Below are 21,401 nucleotides of genomic sequence, written 5' to 3' on the forward strand. Positions count from 1 at the left end.
GGAAGGACGTTGGGTTTGTTGTTTCAGCCCATAGAGATGGGCCAGACTGGGGCCTGTTAAGGTTTTATTTGGATCAGAGTGCACCCTGTCCTAAGAGAGGGAAGGGAGGGTACTCACTAACTCCTATGGTGATGGCAATTCCTGTTCACAGAACTCTTCATTTACCTAATCTGTTCCTGAAAACAAGCCTGTCGGGGGTGCCTGGGTGGCTCAGTTGGTTGAGCGTCTGACTTCGGCTCTGGTCATGATCTCCCGGTTCGTGGGTTTGAGCCCCACATTGAGCTCTGAGCTGTCAGCACAGAGCCTGGAGCCTGCTGCAGGTTCTGTGTCTTCCTTTCTGCCCCTCTCCTGCTCATACTTTGTCTCTATCTCTCTCTCTCAAAAAAAAAAAAAAATTAAAAACAAACTTGTGAAACAAGCATTGCTCCCATTTTACAGAGGAGTAAACTAAGGGTCAGAGAGTGAAGTGATTTGTTGTGTGTGTAACTGTTCTAACATGGCAAAGGTGGGGTTTGAACCTTTTTTTTAGATTTAGGGTTTAAAAAAATTTTTTAAAAATTTTTTTTAACTTATTTCTGAGAGAGACAGCGTGAGCAGGGGAGGGTCAGAGAGAGAGGGAGACACAGAATTGGAAACAGGCTCCAGGCTCTGAGCTGGCTGTCAGCACATAGCCCGACACGGGGCTCGAATCCACAAACCGTGAGATCATGACCTGAGCTGAAGTCGGATGCTTAACCGACTGAGCCACCCAGGCTCCCCCAGATTTAGGTATTTTAAAGTTTTTTAAAATGTTTGTTTATTTTTGAGAGAGACAGAGACAGAGTGCGAGCAAGGGAGGGGCAGAGATAGAGAGGGAGACACAGAAACTGAAGCAGGCTCCAGGCTGTCAGCACAGAACCCAATGCGGGGCTCGAACCTGTGAACCATGAGATCATGGCCTGAGTTGAAGTCGGACACTTTTTTTTTTTTTTTTGGTGTTCGGTAGTCGGACACTTTTTAACCTACTGAGCCACCCAGGCACACCCAGATTTAGTTTTCTTTCTACTTCATTCCCTCAAGGATGGGTGTGTGTATTTGTGTGTCGGAAATTAATGTTTACTTGAGCACCTCGTATGTGCCATTTAATCAAACAACCCTAAAAGGTAGTTAAGTAGGAGGGAGTACTCATCATATAGAACAGGAAACAGGTTCAGAGAAGTTAAGTAACTTGTCCAAGGTCACAGTGACTAGGGTTCATGATTACTAGCTCGCCGTGCCACCTTGTACCCCAGTCTCCTAGGATTTGACACTCCCTTGTGCCGGGTCCTAAGTACTTTTCTGTCTTGCTCCATGTGAAGTCCTAGGACTGGGATCCTTTGGGGGCAGTTCCTTTTGATACATGTCCCCACTAAACTGAGGAACAGGGGGCAGGCTTCCCATTGAGAAGGCTGAAGAGCGTACCTGTTGGTGTGCGTCTGTGTGCCTACGTGTGCTAACACATTCATCCATATCTGGGCAGCCCCACGTAAGTCCCTTACGCCCACCAGCTCATACCTGGGCCCAGAGCCTGGAATGGGATCCGGCCGTGACCTGGACCTCCCGTACAGACCCCCAACCTGGCCCAAGCTGGCTTGCCTGAGGCTGGTCCCAGGCCAGCAAAGGAACCTTAAGTCCCAGCTTCCTGGTATAGCTCTGCCCTTGTGTGGGTGTGGTCTTGCCCCTGTGGTTTACAGCTCAGCTGCCAAGAATTGAGGCCAATTAAAGGTAAATAACTACTTCCCCTTTGCTGAGAGGTTCAGCCTGAGTGGGTCTGTTAGGTCCCAGAGATCTGCCTGATAGCAGGTCTGCTCTGCCAAGGAGGGGGGCAAGGGAGGAACACTCTTCCCCCTGCCCCCAGAAGGCCTCCTGTAGGGGAATGAGGTGGACACAGGCTGCTGTGGGTGCCCCACACTGTGCTAAGGAGACTGGGATCCAGACATGCCCTGTGCTGATGATCCTGAAGGAGGTGCTCTTCCTAGTTTTCTGTGGGTCTCAGAGGGGTTTGTTAGCTTGCTCTAAGCCATGGAACTGGGGGCCCCAGAGCCCAGATCTTCCTTCTCTCCCTGGGCCTGGAGCCCCCTTCTCCCACCTCCCTAGCTGTTCTGCCCCGGCCTCTAGCATCTATCACCACTGCCCCTCCTCCCCCTCCTCACTTAACTTTAGGGCCCTGGCCTCACCCGGAGGCTGGGTCTGTCCAGAGATTTGTGTCCCCTGTTCCTGAAAGCCTCTGTTGTCACAGCTGAAACCCTCCCCTATGCCCCAGAGGCCCCTGGAATGTGGCTTTGGGGCGGGGTCTGGGCCGACACAGGTGGGTCAGGTGACTGGGTTGCAGGTCTGGGTATCAGGAATGAAGCCTTCCTTTGTGTGTGTGTTGGGGGGGGAGCGGGAGGGCAGGGGTACTTTTCTGTCTCAGTCTGGGAGCTGAAACTAGGGGTACTGTGTTGACAGAGAGGCTGGGCTAGGGGAGAGGGAGAGGGCAGGAGGGAGAGAGAAGGGGAGAGGATTTAGGGGGTGGGTCTTTCCATCCCTGCTGGGCATTATGACCACTTTGGTTTGCAAAGCATTTCCTGTCAGTCATGTGGCTCCATCCCTGTGAGTCAGATTGGGCAGGAGTTATTGCCATTTTCCAGTTTGGTAGACTGAGGCTCAGAGAGGAGGCTAGATTACCCAAAGTCCTATACTGAAGACAGCGGAGTACCTAAGAGAGGAGGAATTATCCAGGCCCTAGGATATGTGCTCTCTCTGTCCTGACATCTCCCTGGGGGGCTGGGGGAGGTGAGGGTGGATTTATGGAGGCCACACCCCCGCGTGTCATTGAATGTTACCGGTGGCCCTGCAGCAGGACACAGTGTTAATGGCTCCGTGTTTTCTTTTTGTTTATGCTGGTAAAATACACGTATAATTAATTTACCAACTTAACCGTTTGTGAGTATCGGGTTCTGTGGCACTGAGTACATTCACACTGTTGTGCCACCATCACCAGTGCGTATGTTCCTGTGTCCACCTTGTAACACTGCAACTCTAAGTCTGTTACATAGTAACTCCTTATGTGATAAGTGCAAGGACTCTGACTACTCTAAGTACCTCACGTAAGTGGAAAAATGGCCCAATTTTAAGTGGGGAACCTGGCTCAGAGAGGTTGAGTCGCACCCAGAGGCGGAGTCCAGACCAAGGCTCTTTCCTCTGGGCTGCGTGTCCCATCCTAAGGAGAGAAGGCCCCGGGGGCAGCCTGTTTGCAATGGGCAAAGGACAGAAACTGGCGCAGCAGCTTGGGCGGGCTGCCTGGGGCTGGGCCCTGGGCTGCAGCCTGGGCTGGAGCCAGCTAGAGCTGGGTTCCCACCCTTGCCCTGCCTCCCTGCCCGGCCTGGTGCTAATGAGCAGGAAGCAAGGGGGGTCTAGACCTTGAGCTGTTTGCACTGAAACCAGTCATTTGTGCCTGGGACAGCTCCTGCCCCTGCATGGGCCCGATGGAGTGCAAAAGCCCCCTTTTGAGGGGTGCTGGAGAGGAGTCAGGGTGCAGAAGAGGGGCTGGCCGGGGCCCAGCCCTCCCTTAGCCCCCCCTCAGCCTTCCCTCAGCCTGGAGTGATGGCGTGTAATTGTTCCCGTGTTAATTGCCGGGGCCATGATGTCTGCAGAGGCTTTAATGAGCTGTGGCTGATCTGAGTTTGATTACTTTTCTTTCGGAGGAAAAGACAATGTCCTCCCGCCCAGGAGACAGTACTGCACTGTCTGGGCCCAGGGCTCAGAGGCCCAGCTCATCCACCTCCTCCCACCCAGGCCTGCCTCTCTTACCATCCCAGCTCAGATGGCAGTCCCAGGTACTGAGCCGCACTGTCTGCTTCCTCAGAAGATGGGAAACAAGGAGGAGGCAGGACGGCGGCTCTCGGGGCTCAGCTGGAAGCTGACAGTGCCCTTTGTCCCAGAAACCCGTCCAAGGTTTCACAGGCAGTAAGTGATGCAGCCAGGATTTGAACCCAGGCCTTAGGAACTCTGGAGCTCTATCCACCTCAGTGTGCTTCAGCCCTGGACCAGGTATCGTCCTGACTCCCCAGATCAGCCTTGCTTACCTCCCCAAACCCAAGAGCTCTGGAGCCGGGGCTAGAGGGCCAGGCTGTGCCTCCAAATGGCACTACCCACATGTATCAGGTACCCCTGAAAGCAGGCCCCTGGGTTGGTGGCAGAGAAGAGGGCTCTCCTTAGTGTTCGGCTCCCGTCTCTGGCGTCAGCATCTTGCTCTGTAAAGAGGTGTCTTCCAGTCTGCCAGCCAGGCCTCCCTATCTCCTCCCTCCCGACACTGAGGCACGCAGAACCCTCCGGGATGGTCCCTCCCTGGCCCCACAGCGCTTGACAGGACAAACGGAGTTAATCTGGCCTTGTTATGTAGGGACATGCCTCTCTCGGGAGAAGGCAGGGGCTTCCCGGACTGGGCTCCAGTCTTATCTGCAGAGGTTTGCCCCAACGTGTCCCAGGAGCAAGCAAAGCTTCAGTGACATGTACATTTGGCAGGTGGTGAGATTATCAATCAGCCCCCTTTTAGCCCTGAGCCTCCTGGCCTTTGGGAGAGTGCCAGGGCGGTGGGGCAGGGGGCTGGTGGGGGTCTGGGGTGGGGGAGGAGAGGAGGGGATGGAGGAGGAGAGTCCTGCTGTATCAGGGAAATGATGGAAGTTAGCTTCTCTGATCACCTTAGCTAGAAATGGACTCATGACCCCTTCTTCTGTCCTCAGCCTGTGCGCACAGGCCCTGTATTCCTCCCTGCGCCTCTGCCCTCCCATCCCCAGAGGCCACTGCTCCCCTGCAAGCCCTGCAGGCTCACATATGGGGTCTGTGAGTGGGACCACACAGGGCAGCGATAGGGACTGGGCTCCCACACTGAGAGCACGGAGCTGGCCGCCTTGGGGTTCTGGGCCTGAGGCAGCAGAGAACTCGGGGGAGGGCAGAGCTGGCCTGGGCTGTTCTACCTGAGCAGGCGGAGGCCTGGTAGCTGTGGAGTGACAGGAATTTTCTCCCCAGCGTCTCTTAGTGTTTTCCCGGAGCGCAGAGATGAACCTGCATTCGAAGTGTTAAAACCGTGGCCCCGGGGCAAAACACCATTCATTCTGAATCATCTCTTTTGTGCATTTAAAAAAAAAAAAAAAAAGAAAGAAAGAAAAGAGAAACTCCACACCAGCCCGGCAGAGGTGTGCAGGCGGCTGTGTTTGAACGTAGGAGTTGGCTTCCCTTTGGGGGAGGAGACGAGGTCCCACAACAACCTCTGAGGGGTATATAAGGAACCTCGGGCTGGGGGCAGACATTCCCGGTGCCCTGCTTCTAAGCCCAGCTTACCTCCGCCAGCGCCTCTCAGGCCTCTTGTGCTTGCTGAGGACTCACCGGCTGCCTGGCCATGAGCACCACATTTCTGCAGACTTCTTCCTCCACCTTTGGGGGTGGCTCTACCAGAGGGGGTTCCCTTTGGGCCGGGGGCGGCGGCTTTGGTGGGGGGAGTCTCTATGGGGGCGGTGGAGGCCGCAGTATCTCTGCCTCTTCTGCTAGGTTTGTCTCCTCGGGGTCCGCAGGGGGCTACGGGGGCGGCCTGAGCTGCAGCTTCGGTGCAGGGGCTAGTAGTGGTTTGGGGGGAGGCTTTGGAGGTGGCTTTGGTGACTTTGGTGGTGGCGATGGTGGCCTCCTCTCCGGCAACGAGAAGATCACCATGCAGAATCTCAACGACAGGCTGGCCTCCTACCTGGACAAGGTGCGCGCCCTGGAGGAGGCCAACGCCGACCTGGAGGTGAAGATCCGCGACTGGTACCAGAGGCAGCGCCCCAGCAGCCCGGAGCGGGACTACAGCCACTTCTACAAGATCATCCAGGAGCTTCAGGATAAGGTGAGTCCTCCAGCAACGGAGAGACGGGAGCAGGTGGCCGGTGTCCTGCACGCATCTCCATCAGTCTTCGTGCTGCCATAAGAAAATCCATGCATGCCCAGGCAACGACTGTCGGTGTATAACTTAGAGAGCAGGGAGTACTTTCCAGGCGCGGAGGCTGGCACACATCCGCTCAACTTGGCAGTGCCTGGGGATCCTGAGAATCTGTTCAGGAACCCGGGTGTGTGTGTGGGGGGGTCCGAGGTGGGGGCAGTTATACACACCATTTAGGGCTTTGCATAAAGTGACTTTATGCTTCTTTTGCAAGAAGAGCGAAGTGTAGCCTCAGGAGCCCTGAATGCCGGGACCACCTGCCTCACCTTTTGAGGAGGTCTTTGGTGCGCAAAGCGCTATTAGGACTTAGGAGACCTGGACCTCATTATGTGCTCTGCCATCCACTCACCCTTTCAACTCACCTGGACTGGTTTCCTCAGCTGTAGTGTGCCTTCCTGACCTACCCTCCAGGGTCATACTTGCTGTGGAATGTTCTGTGGGTCCATGGCTGTGTCAAGGTGTGCAAGAGGCCAGTGACCAGGGGAGGCTGGCGGAATGTCCCCGAGAAGTCTGCTGAACCCCACAGTGCCCTACTCCTGGCCAGGCGCTTCCCACAGGGGAGCCCAGGCATTCCAGGCTCTTTGGTCTTTCATGCCCTGGAGGCAGGAAGGGTAGTGTGAGCTCACATCAAGGATGGGCCCTTGAGGTGAGGCTCAACTCTGCCCTGGGGAGCCTACAGGCTTCTGTTGCTGGTGTCAGAGGGGAGACTGTGAGAAAGGGGAGTCTGACCTCGGGTGCAGGGTGGGGAGAGCAGTAGGGAAGAGAGAACAGTGGTCCAGACACCAATTCCTGCCTCCTGCAGATCCTGGGGGCCAAGATCGACAACTCTCGGGTCATCCTGGAGATCGACAATGCCAGGCTGGCGGCAGATGACTTCAGACTCAAGTACGCTCCTGCCTCTCTCTCCCCTTCCAGATTCCCTGCCCCTTTCATGGCCTTCCTTCCCTCTTCCAGCCCCAGCAGCCCACACCCCTAGTCCTTCCGTACTCTGGGTTCCCTCTGTCTTCCCAGGTATGAGAACGAGCTGACCCTGCGCCAGAGCGTGGAGGCGGACATCAACGGCCTGCGCCGGGTGCTGGACGAGCTGACCCTGGCCAAGACCGACCTGGAGATGCAGATCGAGAGCCTGAATGAGGAGCTGGCCTACCTGAAGAAGAACCATGAGGAGGTGAGGGCCGGGCAGGGGCTGCTGGTGGCGGGGGCTGGAGTGGGGCCGTGGGTACCTCCTCATAGTTGGCTGAAGGGCTTAGTGGTTCAGATAAGCTCCCCTCCACCAAAACAGGGTGTGTCCCCGTGGAGAGCAAGGGGGACTGTCCTTTGGGGACCCAGATCCCTCTCCTTCTCGGATCCATAGCCAGGCCAGGTGGTCAGTTGGACCTGCTGTCCTGATTTGTTTCATGAGCTCAGACACGGGCCCCACTGTCTTGAGGTCCTCCTGTGGGACCTACCAAGGACGAGACCCTCAGAGGTGATCAAACCTCTTCATGTTCACTGGGAAATGGAGGCTGGGGGGGGTGGGTACGCAGGAGAGCGAAGGGCATGCCGTGAGTCAGGCGCGAAGCCAGGATCGGCATGTGGGAGCCCACTCTCAGCCCTGGCTTCTGCCCTCTGTCCCTAAACGGGCCCCACCCACTCCACAGGAGATGAAGGAGTACAGCAGCCAGCTGGCCGGCCAGGTCAACGTGGAGATGGACGCGGCACCGGGCGTGGACTTGACCCGCGTGCTGGCCGAGATGAGGGAGCAGTATGAGGCTATGGCCGAGAAGAACCGCCGGGATGCCGAGGCCTGGTTCTTCAGCAAGGTGGGCCCGAGCTCACAGCCACGCCCCAGCTCCCCAGGTCTCCCAGGGCGCCTGTGGGGTCTCACTGGTCTGGTGTGTGACCTGCAGACAGAGGAGCTGAACAAAGAGGTGGCCTCCAACACAGAGATGATCCAGACAAGCAAGACAGAGATCACGGAGCTGAGGCGCACTTTGCAGGGCCTGGAGATCGAGCTGCAGTCCCAGCTCAGCATGGTAGGGCCTCCGACCCCCACCTGGCCACAGCCCAGCACGCAGCCTGGCCTTTCCCACCATCCATGGCTGGTTAAGTCTCGGGTTCTCAGCCCTCCTCCAAGGGGTTTCCCTGCACTCCATTCAATACGTGTCTGCATGCCTGGGGCAGAGTCCTTCCTGGCCTGATGTGGGGTCTGTTGATCTGTTGCGCTCTCCCCCCACCCCCCACCCCTGCAGAAAGCCGGGCNGGGTGTTCGTGTAGATCAGAATCTGTCCACTTGGGGGTGGCAGGTCTGAACAGGTTCTCAGGACGTCCCAGCCTCTAGAGAAGCCAGATGTGCGGGTGGTGGTGGGGGGCGCTGGAGGGGATTGCTGAGCCAGCGAGGGGGGCTCCCTTAGGGACACCTGGGCTCGTGCCCTTCCCTTACATCTGCTTCCCCTCTCTTTCAGGATGGCTGGCATTGGCACCAGAGAAGGTTAGAAGGCTTAACTCTTCCCATGTGGGGTAGCAAGGGCGGCTGTTGAAGCCACTGTTCCCCCTTGGCATGGGGTGGAAGGAGGAAGAGGCCAAACGTGCCAGTGGGGTGGGGACACACCCATTTCAGGTGGTACCTCTTCCCCAGGGAACCCTCCATCAGGACCCAGTAGAGTCAGGGCTGAAGATTTATTGAGAACCTTCTGGGTTGAGCAGGCTTTGTCCAGGGCATAGCTACCTCCAGGCCCCACGTTCCTGCACTTATGGGAGGAAGCCCCCCATTGCTACCTGTTTACCTAAGGTCAAAAACCCCGGCTTTCTGGCTCACTGTGGGGCGTGAGCTGCCGCCGCCGCCGTCTGCCCCCACGATGAGTGGTTCACCGCCAGACCGCCTGGCCACTCTCGAGGGACTGGCCAGCGGCCATTCCCAGGGATGCTGTCCCGTTGTCCCCGAGCTCAGCCAAGGCCCTGGCTGCCTTGGGAGGGAGATCAGTGAGGGTCCCCCCACTCTCAAGCTTGCTCCTTCTTTTTACAGCCTCCCTGGGAGGTGGTGGTGGCAAAGTTCGTATCAACGTCGAGGAGACGGTGGACGGGAAGGTGGTTTCTTCTCACAAGAGAGAGGTCTGAGTGCCCGGCGCAGGAGAGCTGTCCCCCCCCACCTCCCCCCTCCCCAGGCTGAACGGAGGACCGGCCGGAGGGGCCCGAAGAGCACACCCCAGCCCCTGCTTTCAAGAGGGTGCAGCTCTCCCTGTTGGGCGCCGGGCATCCTCCCCCTCCCTCTCCCCTCTGCTCTCCTCACCTGCTCTAGAACAGGGACTGGCAAGAAGCGGCTGTATTGTGTAACGAGCTCGTTTGTGCCACATCTGCCCATGCAATAAAGAACTGCTTTTCCTTCTGCAAACAACTCTTGGTAGTGTGTCTAGTTTTTCTTGCTGGGGGCCTCCGTGGGTCTGGGAGCTCCATGATGACATCTCCTCCTACTTTGGCCTCTTCTCTGTGCCCAGGACCAATTCAGACTGCTCCGGTGACTTGCTGTTCTGGTTCATTCCATGTGGCGATCATGGACGCAGGAGACGGGGGTTGTCCTCAGAGCAGTTTGGTGCCCCCGGCAGAGCGCCTGTCACACTGAACAATTATTTACCAAACAACTGACTATATAGATTGTGTTGGGTACCACCGTGTGGTTGGCACTGTGCCAGGCGACCCCAACTCAACTGTTTAATACAGTTGTGGGCGGTCAGGATTTACCATTCCCGCCTGAGAGATGAGGAAGCCAGGGAGGGGAGGGACTTCCCCAGGGGCCTCATGGGTGGATGGCAAGCAACAGGGCTGGAACTGGACCCTGCATCTGTAGGGCTCTAAGTCCAACACTTGTTTTGGGACCCCAGACCCTGGCCCTACATGGCTCATTGCCAGGACTTGCCTCCTTGTTTCTGGCCCACCTACATGTGTCCCTAGAACTGCCCCCCACTTCTTTTCTAGTCAGGCACGCCTGACCTCCAGAGTGGCTGAGCCAGGGACCATTGCTGCCTCCTGCAAGAGAGACCTTACTATCCCCTCACCCCCTGAAGTTGCCATCTCCTTCCCATAAGGCAACTACAGTGCTCAGAGGGAAAGACACCAACTCCAGGAAGCCTTCTCGGATTTCTCTAAGCTTAAATCCAAAGCAACATCAACCCCCATTGCCCCGATCAGTCCAAACCCCACTCCTGCTCTCCTGTCCCCAGCGTCTCTGCCTTTGGGCTCATTAGAGCAGCAGCGGCATCCACATGCACTGGATTTACTGTCTGTGGTCTGAGGCTGGTTCCTCTGGGATTCATAGCTCCAGACAGAGGGCAAGGAATGAGGAAGCAGAGCATTCTGGGCGCTGTGGCTGGGCTGGGCTCTGGCGAGGACTACAGGGAGAAGGAGAGCCGGTTTCTCAGTCCTGCTGGGGACAGGAGGTTGGAGGTGCCACTGCTCTGAGAATCAGATCATCCTGGGCGGGAATCAAGCCCTCTGAGAGGACCTTCCTGAGTCTTGCTGGGTGAAACTCTGGCGTCTGTTTTCTCTGGGGGAGATTTAATCTAGAATGTGTCTCCTGAGTACACACTTGGAGGCCAGACTTCTCTGGGGCTGGAGGAAGGAAACAGAATTTATGAAGTGTCTACATTCTGCAGGGCTCTGGGCGGGGCATTCCGAGGATGGCCCCTCAATTACTCTCCCAGAGGCTTTGTGAGGGTAGGGTCAGCCCTACATCCTCTGTTTTCAGAAGAGGAAACTGAGGCTGAGGGAAGTTAAGTAGTTTGAATGAAGTCACAAGCTGGGAGGCGGGAGACTGAGCCTGGGAATGAGCCCTCTGCTTTCAGACCCTTGCTTTTCTCTGGACGTCATGAGGGTAATGGAAAGTGGCAACATCTTTCTTTTCTTTCTTTCTTTCTTTCTTTCTTTCTTTCTTTCTTTCTCTCTCTCTCTCTCTCTCTTTCTTTCTTTCTTTCTTTCTCTCTCTCTCTCTCTCTTCCTTCCTTCCTTCTTTCCTTCCTTCCTTCCTTCCCTCTTTCCCTCCTTCTTTCCTTCCTTCCTTTTTAAATGTTTATTTATTTTTGAGAGAGACACAGAGCACGAGCAGGGGAGGGACAGAGAGAGAAGGAGACACAGAATCTGAAGCAGGCTCCAGGCTCTGAGCTGTCAGCACGGAGCCAGATGCGAGGCTTGAACCCACGGGGGGCCGTGAGATCGTGACCTGAGCCGAAGTCAGATGCCCCACCGACTGAGCCACCCAGGCACCCCTGACAACACCTTTCTTAAGAGAAACCCTGTCTTTTTTTGTTTTTTGTTTTTATCGGTAGTTTTTAGACCTAATATTTGATTTAATTAACCACTTACTTATTTTTTCTTTTCAAAAATTTATTTAACTTTTAGTTAGTTAACACACAGAGCAATATTGGTTTCAGGAGTAGAATTCAACACACAGAGCAATATTGGTTTCAGGAGTAGAATTCAGTGATTCATCGCCTAAGTACAACACCCACTGCTCCTCACAAGTGCCCTTCTTAATACGCCTCCCCCATCTAGCCCATCACCCGCCCACCTCCCTCCATCAACCCTCTGTTTGTTCTTTATCTTTAAGAGTCTCTGGTGGTTTGTTTCCTTGTCTCTTTCTTCTTCTTTTATTTTTGAAACCCCTTTCTTAACCTCTGTGGGAAGCCTGTTTAAATGTCACACAGCCGTTTACCGTCAGAAAAGATTATCCTCACTTCCAATTTTGGTCTCCTATGTGGTGGCTCAATCTCACATGGAAGCTCAAAACATTGGGTGGCACGTCCCCTCGGCATCCTGAGGACAGCCAGGCCCCTTCCTGAATCCAGGCCCAATGGCCTGGCCGCTGGTCCTGCTTCACCGGCCTTGGGGCCTCTGTCAAGAAGTCTCAGGCCTTCACAGCAACCCACAAGGGTTTTCTCAGCCCAAATAACCATCCCTGCAAAGGTGCAGAGAGGCCAGTGGTGGGGCTTTGCCCTTGTCCAGCGAGTCTTCTCTTGGGGCCAGACTTGGGCTGGCAGGGAGAGAAGGCTGGTTCCGTTCCCTTGGGGTACCCCTTCCGCTCTCCTGGGGCCCTGGGGTTGGAGGAGTTGATAGAGAGAAGTCCTTGGATTTGCCGGGTCCTGTTTCCTGCCTGACCCTGTAGTGAGATGCTCAAGCTCCGGGAAAGCTGGTGCCTGGCCGAGCCCTTTAAATAGTCTCTGGGCAGAGACGGCCCACCTTCTGCCTGCCTCTGGGCTGAGGTCGGGCTTGGTCTCCAGCCAGTATGGGAGGCAGGCAGCAGACCTCCCTTCTCCCTAGAGAGAGAGTAGCTAGGAGACAGGGATTAGGGCCTTGGGTGTGTCCCCTGTGTAGGCTGGCCTTTTTGGGGCAGGCATGGGGCACACCTGCCCATCTCCCTGAGGACTTTGGTTGGTCCCTGTACCTCTCTGGGCCTCAGTGTCCTCATCTTTAAATTGAGGAGTCTGGCTGGAGCAGACGGTCTCAAGGTTCTCTATGACTTGATCTGTGTCCTGGACCTCAGAGGGGATCCTGGACTGTGACATCGCTGGCAGTGGGGGCTGTGTGTCCTCCTTGCACTGCTGAGTCCTCAGAGTGGGAGCTACATAAACATTTGTTGAATGAATACACAGCCTTGCTCCTCCTTTGCTTTTTCCTGTTTTAGACATGGCTCTGGATGGTCACTGGTATCTTGGGCGAGTGTGCCCCTGGCGGTCACCTGTCCCTCCATGGGCAGCTTCTCCCATGAGATCTGCAGCGGGGATGACCCCATTGGATAATCATTCTGGTTTTGCCATTCCCTCTGACCTAAAGCCAGCAGACAAAGTATCCCTGAAACTGCTTCTAGGGGTTTAAGAGCTTCCCTCGACCAGGAGGAGCATTTGGAGGTTTATAAAGACCTTCTCAGGGCGCCTGGCTGGGTCAGGCAGTTAAGCGTCCAACTTCTTGACTTAGCTCAGGTCATGACCTCACGGTTCGTGAGTTCGAGCCCTACGAACGGGCTCTCTGCTGACAGCGTGGAGCCTGCTTGGGATTCTGTCTCCCTCTCTCTCTGCCCCTCCCCCGCTTNACCGTGCTGGCTGCAGGGACCAGCGAGGGAGGAGGAGCAGGCTGGTACAGAATGGAGGCCCATGTCAGGTCACGACACAGTGATGAGCTGGCATTTCCTCACTTGTAAGAGGGAGGGCACAGTGGCCTCTGACTGCCGAGGGCTCTCCATGTCAGGTGCTTCTCAAATGCTAACTCATCAAATGCCCGTTTTTCAGTTGTGGTCACCAAAGCACTGAAAGGTTGAGTGACTTTCCCAAGGTCACATAGCCAGTCAATGGTAGATGTAGGTTGAAACTCAGTTCCGTCTAATTCAAAGCCTTTGCCCACCTCACTGGGTTTCTGGGAAGCCCGATGGTGTAAAAGGGGATTTTGGAGAGCTGGGTACCATAGCCATTGTAAGGCCTTCGTTCATTGAGGCTGGCCCGGAGAAGGCTCCTGAGTCCTGCTATGTGAAGTAAGTGTCTCTGAGGGTGAGGGGGCTGACCACTGTCTGGGGAGGGTCTGCTTTTCATGAGAGGTTCCTCCACTGTGGGAGGTGGGTCAGCTGTCCTGGGCTCCAGGGAAAGAGGGAAGGAGGGAGGAGGCTGATCTAAGAGCCAAGCCTGGGTTAGGAGCTGGGGGACAGGAATTTAGCCTCAGCTGGGCAGGCGAACAATCTGGCAACTCTGGACAAACCTTTGAGGACCAGAGACTCAGAAAGCGGTGCTGAAGGCAATGCAATTCAATGCACGGCCCACAGAGAGCTGGTGCTAGAGCTGCATTTGTCCTTGCTTCCAACTGCCTTGGGACTTGGCATTCTGGGTCTTGGTTTTCCCGCATGTGAGAAACGAGGGCGTTGGATGGACCAGAAAGTTCCTATGACAATTCTGGGGCCAGTAGAAACCCTTCCCCATTGTTGTGCGCACTCAGTGACAATGTGCGAAGCAAAGCCTTGATTGCATGGGGTGCTTGTAAATGCAGGGTCTCCCTCTTCCCCCTGCTCCGCTTACTGAATGTGGTGTGATTGTTAGAAAGCAAAGAAGGAAGCTCAAGACGTGTGAGCAGTGCCTCAGCCCCCACACGCTGTCCTTCCCTATTGGGAGCAGGGCAGTAGAGGCGAAACTGGGGCCCCAGGATGCATCTCTGCCCAGCTTCTTCCAGGAGGGCCCTGGGGTTCACCATGGGTCAGAGGAAGGCATTCCTGCGTCAGGCACCATAAGCACCTGCTCAGGAGGGGTGTGGAGGGGAGGGGCCGTGCCCTGACCCTGCAAGGGGTGGCGTGTCATGGCCACCCTGTGTTTGTACTGCTGGGACTTTGGAGGATCTGTGGTATTGTTCCTCTAAGAGGCGTTGGCCTGAATCTGCTGTCAGCCCTGGGGGAGGATCGTCACTCCAGGCCTGGCAGGTTTCATTAATCACCTTTTTGTCAGTTTTGATCCTCTCCCGAGAGAGAGAAGGGAGACAGCCTGAGAGCTCCTGCTTTGGGCTGAATCACAGCTTTTCAGAGAGCTCAGGAGCGCTGAGCTATCGGTTTGGGGCAGGAGGGCTGGGCATGGTCAGAGGTCAGCCTGAACTGCCCCCTCGCCCCCACCTGGCCTCTGTCCCCCCCCCCTACCCCCGAGACCCCAGGCTTGCCCTGGCTCTCTCCCTGGTGCTGACACTCGTTGGATGAAACAGGCCCAGCTTCCCTACCTGCAAAAAACAAAGGTCAGGAAAGCGCTGACTCAGAGGCCTCTTTCCTGTCCGGGGTTGCTGAATCAGCGAAGGGCTTTTTGGGATAACGACAAACCCAAGTCACCCCACCCGAGCCCTTGGTTCATCCCAACCCCCCTGGCTGCTTGGGACAGCAGGCTGCCCCAGAGAGGCCATTCATGGCAATCCTGGCCCCCTTGGTGAGTGGGAGTTGGAGCCTGAGTCCAGGGTCCTCCAGTCTTAGCCCTGGAAACTTCTACCTTGGGCTCCGAGAGGGACCACCACTAAACCCTTTTATTCCAGCCTGAGGCCTCCTGTGGCAGGGTTACTAAGCGGTCCCTGAATTTTAGCTGCATCCCAGGTTCCTTGGTAGAAACCTTGGCCCCAGGTTCTGGGTCACATCCTCCTATGGGGCCTCTTGGTCAAAAAAGCTCACAAGCTGAGACAGGTGTCATGTGCTGGGGGTAGGAGTGGGGGTGGGGGGGCTAGGGAGAGCCTTGTCAGGCATTATAAGAATCCCTTTCTGGACTTGACTGTGCTCTAAGGCAGCAGGGATGACGGTATCATTGAATGCATGGGTCAGGCTGATCCTGGGCTTCTGAACCTTGACACTATTGACCTTTTGGGCTGGAGCATTCTTTATTGTGGGGGCTGTCCTGTGCGTGGTAGGATATTTAGCAGCGTCCCTGGTCTCTGTCCTCAAGACACCAGCAGCAGCCCCCCCTTGTGACCAGCACACTGTCTCCAGATATTGTCAGCTGTTCTCTAGGGGGGCAAAGAGCCTCTGGCTGAGATCTCTGGATCCATCTAGGATGACGGAAGTGGGAATCGTGGTCTCCTTAGGGGCACAGGGCGTGGGTAATTGACTGGGAAAAGGTAGGAGGAGCTTTAATGGAGTCCGGAAATGGTCTGGGTGATGGGTAAACTTCATATACAGGTAAAAATGCATTGAGCTGGGGGCACCTGGGTGGCTCAATCAGGTGAGCATCTGGCTTCGGCTCAGGTCATGATCTCACAGCTCATGAGTTCGAGCCCTTCATTCGGGCTCACTGCTGTCAGCACAGAGCCCACTTTGAATCGTCTGTCCCTTTCTCTCTTTCTGCCCCTCCTCCACTTGTGCTCTCTCTCTCAAAAATAAACATTTAAGAAAATGCATTAAGTCGGACACCAATGATTTGTACAATTTACCATGTGAATAATATACCTAGAGAGGGAGTTTTAGTGTCAGACTGAACCAGACTTGAGTCTCAGTCTTGACTACCCTTAAGCCTCAGTTTCCCCCTGTATAAAATGGGGTTACTAGTAGGACCCATGGCAGTGGGCTGTTGCAAAGACTGAATGACACAGTGAGTGTATTTAGCCCCGTGCCCACCCACGGTGAGGGGTCTGAGTGTGTTCGTTGTTATGATGTTCAGGATTGCCTGCTTCCTCATACTGTACCTCAGTTTCCCCAGTTTCTGATGGTCTTGGGGACTATTTTCCCCCCCAGTTTAAATACTTTCAATCAAAGTCACTGGGAGCATGGGAGTCGATGAAATGCTAAACAGGGGCAGAAGGTTCCGGTCTGCAGTTGTAGAGATAGAAAGAAGGGAGCCGAGGGCTGCGTTGAGCTCGTGAAGCACAGGGCCACCTTGCAGCTCTGTCCCCATTCTAGTACTGGGTGGAGCTGAGAGCCTGTGGAGGAAGCTCCCAAAGTAGAGGTGAAGTTGAACTCAGCTGTCAAAAAGGTAGTCTCAGGCAGAGCACTGTGTCTCTGAATCATACCTTTTGTTAAGGCTTAAACAAAAAGCCACCCCCAAAGGCACAACCCACTTTGGGGAGCAGAGGTAACTAGCTTGTGGGAAATAGCACAGTTGGCACCCGTCAGAGGGTGGGGAAGGGAGGAGAGAAGATGGGGCAATTGTCCAACCTCAGAGAGAGCGGTATAAAAGGTCCCCATTCAGGGGAAGAGCCTCCATCTTCGGCCCAGGCCAAGCCCAGCTCCTGTCCTCGGCTGTTCCCTGTCTGGTCCTCACCATGAGCTGTCGCCTGCAGAGCTCCTCTGCCAGCTATGGAGGTGGTTTTGGGGGTGGCTCTTGCCAGTTGGGAGGAGGCCGCAGTGTCTCTACCTGCTCCACCCGCTTCGTCTCTGGGGGATCAGCTGGGGGCTACGGGGGCGGCATGAGCTGCGGCTTCGGTGGAGGGGCTGGTAGTGGCTTCGGTGGAGGCTTCGGAGGCGGCTTCGGAGGTGGCCTTGGAGGCGGCTATGGAGGTGGCCTTGGAGGCGGCTTTGGGGGGGGGTTTGGCGCTGGCTTTGGTGACTTTGGTGGTGGCGATGGCGGCCTCCTCTCCGGCAATGAGAAGATCACCATGCAGAACCTCAACGACCGGCTGGCCTCCTACCTGGACAAGGTGCGCGCCCTGGAGGAGGCCAACACCGACCTGGAGGTGAAGATCCGCGACTGGTACCAGAAGCAGAGCCCCAGCAGCCCGGAGCGGGACTACAGCCACTACTACAAGATCATCCAGGAGCTGCGGGACAAGGTGAGTTCTCTGGTGTTTGCCAGGCTTCTCCTGTGCAGGCCAGAGCTGCAAAGGCCAGGAAATGCAGAATCCCAAAGAACCAGAAGATGCGGTAAGGTAGAACCCTCACCGCCCCCCTGCAGGGGAGAATTCTAGTCTTTTACCACCAAGCATCTCTACTCCTGATACCTTTTCTTATGCCACTGTTCCCCAAATGTGTTTTCTCCCACTGTCCATTTAAAAAAAATTTTTTTTTTAATGTTTTATTTATTTCTGAGAGAGAGGGAGACAGTATGAGCAGGGGAGGGTCAGAGAGAGAGGGAGACACAGAATCCGAAACAGCCTCCAGGCTCTGAGCTAGCTGTCAGCACAGAGCCTGAGGCAGGGCTCAAACCCACTAACCGTGAGATCATGACCTGAGCTGAAGTCGGACACTCAACCGACTGAGCCACCCAGGCACCCCCGCCCCCCCACTGTCCATTTTTACTGTTGTTATTACTCATGTCAACATTTTTACTGCTTTCCAGTTATGTTATTAGTGACTGGATCCCTATAACTCAGACCCACTGAGTTGTGGAAACTGAGTTAGAAACCATGGTGGTTTGAAAGGCCACTAAGAATGACTACAAATAGCAGAGGAAGATATGTGTTCATTCACTGGTCTAGAAAAGCTAGTTGATTTTGTAAGGGCCCCATTTAAACTGTTCTACTCAATTGGCTGTGACCAGGTCGGGGAGGTGGAGGTGGAGGCTTAGGCAGCATCAAGCTGAGATTCCTTCATCAAGGACTGTCTATCACGCTGGGGCCCCAGCTTGTTGGAACAGAAATCCACCTGCCTGGGCTGGGTCTCAGCTATGTGTGGTGGATTTTTTTTAAAAATTTAAATTCAAGTTAGTTAACATACAGTATAGTCTTGGCTTCAGGAGTAGAACCCAGTGATTCACCTCTTACATATTACATTCATCTGTTACCTATGACACACAGTGTAAGTGCCCTCCTTAATGCCTGTCACCCATTTGACCCACCCCCACCCCTACCCTCCAGCAACCTGCTTCGGAATATGAAAGTTTAGACAAGAAATTCAAACGGACGGGAATATTTGTTGGATCTTTCCTCTGCTCAGTCGAGAGGGCAGCTCCAGTGAAATTTCTATGGGCTGTCTGGAGTCAGGCTGACCCCCTCCTGACCCTAAGGAGAAGGCTCTCACAATGGTGAGGTTGCTAGTCTGGGGCTGTTGAGACATGATGAACTGAAGATGTTCTTGGCGGGGTCATTCCCCTGAAATGTGCATCCTGATCTTCCCCCTCGTGACCAGGCATAGAATGCCAGAATGACCGGACAAGCTGAAGGACTTGCCCCACCCCCACTTTACAGGAAGAGGAGCGGAGGCCCAGAGAGAAGTGCCTTATTCTGGCTCATGGGGACAGTGCAGAGGCAGTCAGATGATAACAGTCCTGCCTGGGCTTTCCCTTCCTCCTCCCCAAATTCGTGGATGCACCAGTGGTTACCTCCTGTATTTCGCAGATCCTGGCGGCCACCACTGACAACAACCGGATCGTTCTGGAGATCGACAATGCCAGGCTGGCGGCAGATGACTTCAGGCTCAAGTGAGTCCATCTTCCTCACTGGCCTTTCCAAAATGCCTTTTATTTGAGACAAATGCTCACCTGAACACTGAAATCGGGGCATCCCAGGAACGAAGGTCTTGGAGAAGTAGCAGAGTCCAGTACTGAATTAGGGGAGTGTCTAATTTCTGTGTTGCTTTTTACATAACAAAATCCTTTAGGTATGAGAACGAGCTGACCCTGCGCCAGAGCGTGGAGGCGGACATCAACGGCCTGCGCCGGGTGCTGGACGAGCTGACCCTGGCCAAGACCGACCTGGAGATGCAGATCGAGAGCCTGAATGAAGAGCTGGCCTTCCTGAAGAAGAACCATGAGGAGGTGAGGGCCGGGCAGGGGGTGCCAGTGAGAAAGGGGAGCAGCCAGGCTTAGCCCTCTGCGGTGGGACCCGGAAGCATGTCCCAGACATGCTGGTAGCCCTCGGAGCCAAAGAGAGGGTGGATCGGAGCTTCACACATCTTCCTTTTCCATCCCTGCAGGAGATGAAGGAGTTCAGCAATCAGGTGGTAGGCCAGGTCAACGTGGAGATGGACGCCACCCCGGGCATTGACCTGACCCGCGTGCTGGCGGAGATGAGGGAGCAGTACGAGGCCATGGCCGAGAAGAACCGCCGGGATGCCGAGGAATGGTTCCACAATAAGGTACCCGACCCTCTTACCCCGTGGCGCCAAGGGGTGCCAGGGCCTTCCACTGGGCTCCCCCATAACCTTCTTCCTGCTGGAATTTCAGAGCGCAGAGCTGACCAAGGAGGTGTCTACTAACACTGCCATGATCCAGACCAGCAAGACAGAGATCACGGAGCTCAGGCGCACCCTCCAGGGCCTGGAGATCGAGCTGCAGTCCCAGCTCAGCATGGTACACCCGCTGCCCTCTGCCTATCAGCCACCACCTCTAGGCCTCTGCCTGGCCTGGCTCCCCCTCTCATGTCTCTGTTACCCCTCCCCCCTCCCCCAGAAAGCCGGGCTGGAGAACACGGTGGCCGAGACGGAGTGCCGCTATGCCATGCAACTGCAGCAGATCCAGGGGCTCATCGGCAGCATCGAGGCCCAGCTGAGTGAGCTCCGCAGCGAGATGGAGTGCCAGAACCAGGAGTACAAGATGCTGCTGGACATCAAGACGCGGCTGGAGCAGGAGATTGCCACCTACCGCAGCCTGCTGGAGGGCCAGGACGCCAGGTAGGCCCTCTCAAGCCTCCCTCTTGGGAAAGCGACCACAGGACCCTTGGACCAGGTCCTCACGTCCCACATGGAAGGGGACCTTCTGAGCTTAAACAGACTCGATGGAGATCCAGGACCAGAGCTTCCCGTTTTCTTGAATCAGACTGGGGGGTGGATTTCCTCAGCAGGCCTCAGGGCCAATACCTTTAAACTTTCTAATTTGGGCCTTTGGATCAGACTGGCAGGACGAGGGGCGGTGGGCAGATCATCATGTAGGAAAAATATTGCCTTGGGTTCAGGTCTGCTGAACAAAGTATAAAAATGGCGATTTCACTGCCTTCAGACCATTTGCAGGGACCAGGCTGTCCTTGTGGGCTCAGCGGGAGGAGGGTGAAGGTTCTGAAGGAACCAGAGGGAGGACAAAATTTCTGGTAAATGTCCTGGATTTAGGGCCGGTACTGTCTCCTCCTGAGGACTCACAGTACCTGCTGTGTCCTTTTGGGCTGGGGGCACAATTGGTTAAAAAAAAAAAAAAAGGCCCAGCTCAGGGGCCTCTTGATGATGATCTGAGTCGCTCCGTCTAAGGGCAGATGAGTGGCTGTCCTTGGGTGATTCTGCTCACACTGCCTCTCTTCTCTCCCCCAGGATGGCTGGCTTACCCTCCTCGGGAGGTAAGGAAGGAACCCGGTGGGAGGGGTGAGGCCGGCTCCTGCTCGCTGCTCCCGGTGGGGGGGCTGGCTGGTGAGGCAGTGCTGGACTCCCCAGTGGAGGGAGGGAGGGGGTTATAGTGGACGTGGTCATTTGCTGGTCTGTTTCTTTTCAAAATAGCTGGCTCTGCCCCATGGAGCCACTGGGAGGCTTTGAGGCTTCCCCACCTTTGGGGACAATAACATAAGCGTCCCTATCAACTAACCCCGGCCTGACCAGTGACAGGGCTTGAAGTCCTCCTGGGGGCCCCTGACCTGCTGATGCTGGTCTTCTCCAGCCTGAGTGTCTCTTGTCCCCTCTGTTTCTCAGGCAGCGGCAGTGTCACCGTCACCACCACCTCCTCTTCCAGTCGCCGCATTTCCGACACCCGTAAACCTTAAATCCATCTGGCACCCTCTCCCTCTGTCTTCAGCACCCAGAGGAGAGAGCTGACAGGTCCCTGCAGGAGAGCGGGAGGGACCGCACGATGCTCAGGACACCGGCCCCCCCGCGCTTTCCCGAGGGCGGCGCTCTGCGCTCCTCTGCCTGTGTCCCCCACCCCTCCTCCCTTACCCGGCTACTCTGATGTCTCAGCAACTCTACTAAAAACAAAAGATAATTCAATAAAGTTTCCTGCCTTTCTGCAAATATATTTTTGACTCTGGCCTGATTTCTGAGGGCAGGACCCGCCAAGACCCTGATTTGGGGGGGTGGGTGTGGGGAGGGTGCCGTGGGGCCAAGTGGTTTACCCCA

The 21,401-nt window shown here is 55.5% G+C and overlaps 2 protein-coding genes across 3 annotated transcripts; both read left to right on the forward strand.

Annotated features, from left to right (window-relative positions):
* The first annotated feature begins 5,290 nt into the window (after positions 1-5,290).
* Positions 5,291-8,195, forward strand: LOC144244061 (keratin, type I cytoskeletal 15-like). Of its 2 annotated transcripts, XM_077779277.1 has the most exons (6): positions 5,291-5,547; positions 5,725-5,878; positions 6,774-6,856; positions 6,983-7,139; positions 7,612-7,773; positions 7,861-8,193. In XM_077779277.1, exons 1-6 carry the CDS (start codon positions 5,399-5,401, stop codon positions 8,149-8,151), a joined length of 996 nt encoding a protein of 331 aa, XP_077635403.1. In that variant the 5' UTR covers positions 5,291-5,398; the 3' UTR covers positions 8,152-8,193. The 2 variants fall into 2 exon arrangements, with proteins under 2 accessions (XP_077635403.1, XP_077635402.1); XM_077779276.1 differs by having other exon boundaries at positions 5,291-5,878; positions 7,861-8,195.
* An 8,501-nt stretch (positions 8,196-16,696) lies between these two features.
* On the forward strand, positions 16,697-21,049 carry LOC144244060 (keratin, type I cytoskeletal 13). Its single transcript, XM_077779275.1, has 8 exons — positions 16,697-17,203; positions 18,707-18,789; positions 18,969-19,125; positions 19,284-19,445; positions 19,534-19,659; positions 19,759-19,979; positions 20,607-20,632; positions 20,979-21,049. Exons 1-8 carry the CDS (start codon positions 16,697-16,699, stop codon positions 21,047-21,049), a joined length of 1,353 nt encoding a protein of 450 aa, XP_077635401.1.
* Positions 21,050-21,401: the final 352 nt, after the last annotated feature.

The sequence above is a fragment of the Crocuta crocuta genome, unplaced genomic scaffold (genome assembly GCF_008692635.1).
Source record: "Crocuta crocuta isolate KB4526 unplaced genomic scaffold, BGI_CrCroc_1.0 scaffold68, whole genome shotgun sequence".
NCBI lineage: Eukaryota > Metazoa > Chordata > Mammalia > Carnivora > Hyaenidae > Crocuta > Crocuta crocuta.